General features: G+C 37.9%; 1 protein-coding gene across 1 annotated transcript in view; it reads left to right on the forward strand.

Moving 5' to 3' along the window:
• The window catches only part of PEX7 (peroxisomal biogenesis factor 7), a 94,342-nt gene extending 85,458 nt beyond the window's left edge, over window positions 1-8,884 (forward strand). The window contains exon 10 of the mRNA XM_047734732.1: window positions 8,394-8,884. Coding sequence (XP_047590688.1) covers window positions 8,394-8,462 — 69 coding nt within the window. The 3' untranslated portion in view covers window positions 8,463-8,884. The remainder of the gene's footprint in view (window positions 1-8,393) is intronic.

Genomic DNA, 8,884 nt, shown 5'->3' on the forward strand with positions numbered 1-8,884 from the left:
CCTTGAGTCTGAATTTTTAATGTTGCTTTTAAGATTCACTATAATCTGTATTGCTTTCTAATTTTATTTCCCACCATCCCATGTAATCCCTCTGTTGCACACCAATTATATTTTGTTGTTTGTCATCTGCATGTGTTTGCCGCTGTTTCCTTCACTCTTCCCCACTTCTGCCTGGACAAAGTATTTCTGCCTTTTAGAGTCCAGTACAAGTTCTTCTCTTCCTTCTCTCCATTTATTTTTTGCTTTAGTAAATATTTGAGTGCCAGCTCTGTGCCAGGAGATAGAGAGTAGATTAATGCAAACTACCTGATAGATATGTACTCAATAAGTATTGGATAAATGGATGAATGAATGAATGAATGAATGAAAAGGATGTTTAGTATATCAGTCAACTCTTTCCTTACTTTTACTCCAAACTCCATAATCATTAACATAATAAGCCATGTTCCTTATAGTCACTTCCTCCTGGAAGTTGGTTGAATAGGTAAAACTTGTTCTTGCTTTAGCCCATAATTTAATACACTGCAACATAATAACTGGGCTGCCTTTTCCAAATTTAGAGTTGATTGTTAGGGACTTCTTTCATTCTCACTTCATCCTTCTGCCTGTTCCTCTTGTTCATTTTACTAAAAAGGCCGTATGTCTTACAGATAATTACAGTAAATTGAACAAATTTCCCAAGGGCAAAAGCAATTGTCCCCAAAATTGAGAGTGATAGGAAATTTCTATTCCATTTTTCAAGAAACATTCATTATATTTTTTAAAGAATTGACATAGCGAGAAATTCATATTTCTAATTAGTGTACTTTTTCTTAAAACGGGAATGTTTGTTTTGCTATTAAAAGTGAAAATGAAATAACTAAAAATTGAACTTATATGGAATTTTATCCTATTAGTTGTTGTTCACGATAGAAGATAGATTTCAAAAATAGTAACGAGATTCTGTCAAGATTTATAAGAAACGTAATATTTTGACAAACCATTTTTCCTATAATGTTGATAACTTTAATTCTGAGTTTTAATGAAAAGATTTGCATTTTGATGTGAGATGAAAGGAAATTCAGAGAGCATAGGAATGACATGTACTACAGCGGCGGCTTGCAGGTTATGGAATACATTTTCCACTTGAATATCCTTGGGTAGAAGAAGTAGAGCCTGGAGAGTCCTGCTCTGTGGTATCCACGTGCACAGTCACAGTCAGGGGATAGGGTCAAACAAGGTAGGCCATGGTAGCCAGCCCTCAAGAAACCCTAGATGGGAGTTAGGCACGAGTCAGAGAAAAAGCCTGTCTCCAAAGATTAAGGGTTTCACCTGAGGAGTTATAGTGCAATTTAGTTGTTTTAAAGCTAGAACTTTCAGGTCTTTGTTTATTCTTATTTATTCTACTGCCTAGAGCACTTTCCTTCTCTCCAGTGTCTGTCCCACCCCTCCCTGCCCCACCAACCAATAGCAACACCAAATGCTGTCTGGCCAAGGCATCCTTCTCCTCTAAGCCACAGGTTAGATGATATTTCTTCCTGAGTATATCCACTTTCCTCACATTTGGTTATAGTGACCCCCTCCTTCTTTGGACCTTATAATTCTTTAGTCATTGTCCATATTTCTCTGCCTTGTAGCTGTCTATTTATCCATCTCTTTGCTGGACTCTAGATCTGTGGGGCCAGACACCAGGACCATCTTGTTTACTACTGTAGTGTCTTCCCTACCCGCATGCTTCTCACAGAAGACATACTCGATAAATATTTGTTAAATAAATGGATGAATATGCATTATATATATGAATATGCATTATATATATGAATTATGTTTCAGATAGCTTTGTAGTGCAGAAGAATATTGGACTAAAAGCTTCTGGGATATAAAAGAAGGCTCCCTGTGAAATCTCTTTAAATAACATTCATGACGCTCAACAATCCCATATATTCCACATTCCCATATATTACCCATTCCCGTACAACTTGTTGCCCTCACCTAGATCTCTGACTCACACCTGACCAGGTGCTCCTTACCATGGGTGAGACCCTACTCCAGAAAAATCTTTGGAGGAGGAAAACCACTACTCATACCTGGATTCACTCACTCACTCACTCATTCATTCATTCAACAGTATTTACTAAAGGTTTACTATACAAAACATGAGAATACAGGTTTAACCAAGATGTGTAATTGCTGAAAATCCTATTCAGGTTTAATTACACAAAAATGTTTACATCCATATGTGCATGTTGTTAGAGAACAGAAACCATATTACCCCGTATGCTCTCATTTTCTCCCTAGTTACCATAAAGCCCAGAGCCTGATTTATTCTCAAAGTGTTGTGATGCGCTCAGCTCTGATGCCTGAAAGCTTTTGCTCCATTTGTTCCCTTTAAGGCAGATATTTTCCCCTGAATCTGTATTTATTTGGCCCTGTGCATTAATCTATAAACCACTTAAGCCCATTTAGAACTCAGCAGGGTGTGAATATCAAATAAAAAAATAAATCAACCATTGGTTTTAACCATAACTTACACAGCTTACATGATTAATAAAATTTTCTTATATGTTTTATGTAGAAATTCTGGCTACTACCTCACACAGAACAGGATCAGGAAGCTACACAAGCTTTGGGGGCAGGAATGCTTCGGGAAGGGCTACTGTTGTTCTCTGGAGATGGTTCAGTCATGTTTTTTTTTTTTCCTGAGTCCTCCCCCCAATTCACTACCTTCTACCACACATTGGCACACCAGATTTGAAACTTTTATTTCAAATAAATGTGAAACTATGGCATAAGATATTTCCTATTATATTAATTGCAAATGAAACTCTTCTTTCTCCTCAAGAAAGGAAGAGAATTCTCCCTCAAGAATATTTGACTCCTACTATATTTTGAGACGTTTATTTTAAAAACAGTCATATGAAGAATGACTTTTTATCTCTTGTAAAACCACTCTTTTAGCACTGAATGACTTTTATAATGGAAGCATATTATATATTTCTTTTATAACCAGGGATGTGCTAGGAAAAACTTGATCTCTTCTGATGAACTGGTAAACTGATTGTGATATTTGCATTTCTTACATTATTGTTTGCTTTTTTTTTTTTTTTTTTTTTTTAACCTTTGCTGCCAGGAGATGTAGAGCTCAATTTCATGCCCAATTTTAGCAATTATTCTTCGCTTTCTTTCCTAGTATAATTATCTGCCCATTCTCTCCATTTCATGTTTGTTCTTTTAAATGAAATGGCTTTTCTGTTACTGTGTCATCTCCTGTGAGAAGCAAGGGTTATTTTGTTCCACAGAAATACTGATTTCCCTGTTGAAGCAAATAAGCTATATCCCTGGATGGAGCCATGTTAAAAGATGATTTTCAAAATAGCGATCATGACTCTCACATAAGTGTGTCATCAACATAAATGAACATAAATCCAGGATTTATGTAACTCATGAAAGATTTTACAACTAGTTCCGAGGAACCAAAGAAAAGACAGAAACAGACAATCCCTGAAGGCTGAAATGAACTTACCTCATAGGGGCAGAACTGGGCAATAGCCACAGGGCAATAAAATGTAATATTTGGAATGATTTCTAGGGGACAAGGGGAAGCATCAGTTGCATCTCAACAGGATGACATTCGTTTGCAACTTTAATGGGTGAGAATCATTTGATTACTATCAGTTTTCTATAACTTACAGAGTTGTAAAATAATCCGGTCAAAGACAGGGAAAGGCATAGACCCCCACAGAATGAGGTAACCCTGTGGGGCCCTAGGACAGTGCCAGCATTTCACTGACACAACACCCAGCAGTCTTTTTGCTGATGGCAGTCTTTTAGTTTTTCCTGACAGCAAGGTCATGGGCAAAGAAGTGAGTCCCTGTGTCGGAGACTGAAACTGAGAAAGAGGATCTTCCATAGATGAGAAAGGAGACACTCTATTATCTCTTCTCCTTCTCGATCCCGAGCCTGGCCTTGAAGGAGTCTTCGTAGCTAGGAGTGTATTCCTGCAGATGGGACAGAAAGATGGCTTTTGTTGTGAAGAAGTAGGAGAGGAGCTAGGAAAGATTCCTCCCTTTGTTTGACCAGCTGAAGAATGAGTCTGTCTCATCCTCTAAAGGAGACTGTTTATTTTCATGTCATTCACTGTGCTTCTCTTTCAGTCTTTTTGTTGATGTTTATTTTTAAAGTCTTTTTTTTTTTTTAATGTCTTTCAGACTGGCCTCAGATGGGTAGTAGGGGACATTAAGATAGAGCCTTGTGTTTACTCTCAGCCACAGAATTAAGTGGGAAGCAGAACCTGCAGAGGCCATGGAACCCTGCCCACCACTGCGAGGAACCAAACCACCATCTTTCCTTACCAGGAAGTCCACTGTGCCTCTCTTGGAGAGTCTGGCACCTCTCTATTAGTTTAGTAGAGCGCTTTACTTCTTACCTTATTATTATTATTTTTTTTTATCATGAGCTTTTTTAAACTTGTGGCACTAGCCAGAGTTTAGTTAGTGAGTTAATGAAAAAATACTATTTGCATTAATTTGAATCAACTATTCATAATTACATATCATTGCAGTTTGAGGTCTTCTTGGTTTTACCAATTAATTCATAGATTTTGAACATTTGTTGAATCAGTGGCCTTGATACTTGTTAGTTATTTAAGTTCTGAGTAAATAAGTCCTGAGTAAATAACATATGGAAAGGTCTAGCACTTGAAAAAAATATACACAGATGAGACAGGGGTAAATTAATATAATCTTTGTGTCCCATGATATAAACACTTTCAATGGCAGGATTAGGCAGATAATGAATGTTAGTTTGCCTCTTATGAGGCACTTTTTTCTGGTGGACAGACTCAACGGATTCTGGTTCTGGCTCCAGCTCTGCTACTTCAGTATGAACATGAGAAACCGTTATTGTCTGCAGTCTTAGTCTGCAAAATACAGTCTTTGAGCTAATATTTATTGTGTCATTACTATGTTATAGCAAGACAGGGTCTGTGCCTTCAAGGAGCCGAAGACGCACATGTCAATAAATAAGTACAGCCAAATAGCCTAGGTGCTGTGAATGACTTCATAGAGGGAGTGATGCTTAGCCCGGTTCTTCAGAGAGAGGTATCCTCTCCAGGCAGAACAAGGCGAGGGGGATAGAGGCGGGGAGGGAGAAGAGAAGTGACTCAGGGGAGGGGATCGGTGAAAGGACAAGAGCACAGAGGCATGAATGGATTGAGTGTGTGAGCCCGGTGCAGTAAGAAACAAAAGAAGTAGGTAGCAATCAGATCTTAAAGAGTCTGGTGTTTAACACTTACATCTCTACTGCTCTCTCAGTGTGGATTGTGATCTAAAATACTGTTAGTGAGTGATAAGGAGTTAATGTGTTCAGATCAATATGAGTGGTTCTTGTACACGGTGACAGCCCGGTAATTTGACTGTGCACTAAGACTATGAGTTCCTCTGTGAAACTCTGAGCCTTTTTAACCATTACAGGTGGGAAATAGAGTGCAAATAACTTCAGTCAAAAGCTCTCTCATGCCAATTCATCCTTCATGTCACTGTCTACATTTTTGGATTTTTTTTTTTTAGTGTGAAAAATTTCACACATATTAAAAGTTAATAGAATATGGGGCGCCTGGGTGGCTCAGTGGGTTAAGCCGCTGCCTTCGGCTCAGGTCATGATCTCAGGGTCCTGGGATCAAGTTCCGCATCGGGTTCTCTGCTCGGCAGTGATCCTGCTTCCCTCTCTCTCTCTCTGCCTGCCTCTCCATCTACTTGTGATCTCTCTCTGTCAAATAAATAAATAAAATCTTAAAAAAAAAAAAGTTAATAGAATAGAATAATGAACTTCTTCCCTTACCCAGCTTCAACAATTATCAATATCCTTGTTTTATTTATCCCTCTACTCATGTCCCACCTCCGTTCAGTTATTATTATTAGTGTCTTTATTATTCTTACTAGATTTAGGTATCAGTTATATACATCCAAATGTACAAGTCTTAGATCTGTGTTTTGACAGACAGGTACACTGGGCAATCCACACCCATCACAATTAGAACATTTGCCTCTTCCTCCAAACTTCTCTTCTATCTCTGTCCAGCCTCCCCCTAGTCCCACCTCAACCTCCAGCTGAAGAAACAAGACAAAACTTTGCCCTGTTTGTTTGTTTGTTTGTTTTAATCTTAGATTAAGTTTCGACTGTTTTCAAACATATACGATGGAAGTACCTGTAAATTACTCTTGTTTTTGGCTTCTTTCACTCAACGTAATGTCTGTGAGAGTCATCCCCATTGTTGAGCATATTGATAGCACCCTCTGCACGTTGCTCTGTAACACTCCGCTGTGGGAATTTATTACAGTTTGTTACCTTCTCTTGTCCAGGGAGATTTTGGTTGTTTCCAGGTTGTGCTACGGTGAATGACATTGTTGTGAGCATTCTTGCTATGCATTGTTACATAAAGCCATTTTCATATGTCTAGTATAAATCTCTAGAAGTAGAATTACTGAGTTTAAAGATAGGCATATGGTTAAGTTCATAAGAAACAGCCAGTTTCCGAAAGTGGTTGTAGCAGCCACGTGTGCAAGTTACAGGGATGCCTGGCATCCCTGTCCGCCCTTGATTTTAGCCCTTCTCCTGAGTCTGTGGCCGTAGCGTATTGTGGTTTTTATTTGCATTTCCCTGGTGCCTAATGATGTTGAACATTTTATTTTTTTATCTGCTTATTGGTCATATATCTTTTTCTGTCTGTTAGGAAAGGCTTTTGCCTATTTTTAATTTCATTGTCTTTTCATTATTGAGTTACAGTTCTTTATATTTTATTCTGGATACATGTTGTTAGATGCATTGGTTTTGGGAGCATTTCCTCCCATTCTGTGTCTTACCTATTTATTTTCTTCATGGTGTCTTTTGATGAGCAAAAGTTTTATTTTCAATTGCACCTAGCAAATTTTTGTGGGTAATGCTTTCTGTGTCCTGTCTAAAAAATCTTCACCTATCTTCAGATTGAGAATATATTCTATGTTTTCTTCTCAAAGCTTTATACCTTTAGCTTTTAGATTTAGGTTCATGGCTCATCCCCCTGAAATTACTTTTTGTTTCTGGTGTGAAGTTGCGGCTGAGGATCATTTTTTTCCCCCATATGGATATCCATTTTTAGCACTATTAGTTGTAAAGACCTCCTTTTCCCTGTTGAATTGTTTTGGTACATTGGATGAAAAGTGTGGGGTCTATTCCTGAACTCTGTTCTGTTCCTTGATCTACTTGTATATCCTCATACCAACATTGCACTGTTTTGATTACTACAATTTTATGGTTAGTCTTGAATCAGGTAGTAGTATAAGTACATTTTTGCTGTTCATTTTCAAGATTCTTTAGGCTATTCTAGGTCCTGGGCATTTCCACATAAACTTTAAAAGCCACCTTGTCCATTTTCATTAAAAAGCCTGCTGAGATCATGAATTATTTATAAATTTTGTGGGGGAGAATTAAATTTGGAACAATATTGAACCTTTGAACATATTTCCTCATTTATTTAGGCCTCTTCAATTTCTCTGAGCAGTGTTTTTGTTTTTAGTGTGGCTGTTTTGCATGTCTTTTATTAAATGTGTTACTAAGTACTTTGTTATTTGATACAATTGATTTTATTTTTTTAAGACTTTATTTATTTATTTGATGGGGGTGGGGGAAGGGAGGAGAGCATAAGTAGGGGGAGTGGGAGAGGAAGAAGCAGGGTTGATCCCAGGACTCCGGGATCATGACCTGAGCTGAAGGCAGAGCCTTAACTAACTGAGCCACCCATGTGCCCCTACAACTGATTTTATATATTAATCTTAGGCTCTGAGACATTGCTATACTCACAAACCTTTTAACACCCAGTTCCTGAGCACCATGGCCTTTCCTCCCTTCATGTTTTTATGACTTTTTAGACTTGAATGTCTTTGTCACCCATGTCTGCCCCTAAAGGGGGCCAGAGTGAATACCATAGCATTTCTAAAGACTTCTGATACCACCCTACTTGGATTCAGATAGTCTCTCCTCTGAGAATCTCTATTAGAGCACTTCCCACCACAGGTCTTGAAAGAACCATTCTGTGAAGGCAAGAGCTGTACTTTATCTCCTTTCTGTCTCCACCATATCTAGCATGGTGCCTCGGTTCCCCATTTTTTCATTTATCTTGAGACATATAGGGATGATGTACTTCTGGGGTGAGGTGTGACTGTGGTGAGGTCGTGGTGAGGCAGGAAATCCTTGCAGGCAATTTCCATCAATTGGAAACAATCTCTGAAGTGTATCCTTAAGAGGGAAAGTATACCTTCTTCCTATTTAAAATAACGTTTACCAGTGTGTGACCTGCTTCCACTCTCAATGACTTCAGCTTTTGCTGCCAACCTTGAATGTTTGTAAATTATGCTTCTTACTTCCTTTTTGTTTTCTAGGTGGCTGATTGTGCTTGGGATGAAACAATAAAGATATATGATCCTGTTTGCCTTACTATGCCTGCTTGAGATGGACTCCCCCAGTCAGAAGCAAAGGAGACTGAGGCTGAGAGCTACTTAACAGGAAATAAATTAACTATCGATAACATAAATATTATGCTTTTATGAGCTATTCAGATTTCAAATTTTAAAAATTTACCCTGGAATCATTTTGAGGCAGCTGATAAAGACTTTGGTTCACAATTTAAGCCTGGTACATAAGCCATATTTCTTAAAATCCTAAGGAATAATTGATGTTCTAGTACCTCTTGTAGTGTCAATTGAAATGTGATCTCTGTATTGTGAAATGGATGAAAATATGGGAGATCTCTAGATTATATTGATAGTGATATATTTCATTTTTAATTTGTCATTTTTGATGTAAAATATAATCACTGCTGTTGGTAAAAATTAAAATAAACTATATCTCTTGATTACTTATGATTTTATGA

The sequence above is a fragment of the Lutra lutra genome, chromosome 6, assembly GCF_902655055.1.
Source record: "Lutra lutra chromosome 6, mLutLut1.2, whole genome shotgun sequence".
Taxonomy (NCBI): Eukaryota; Metazoa; Chordata; class Mammalia; order Carnivora; family Mustelidae; genus Lutra; species Lutra lutra.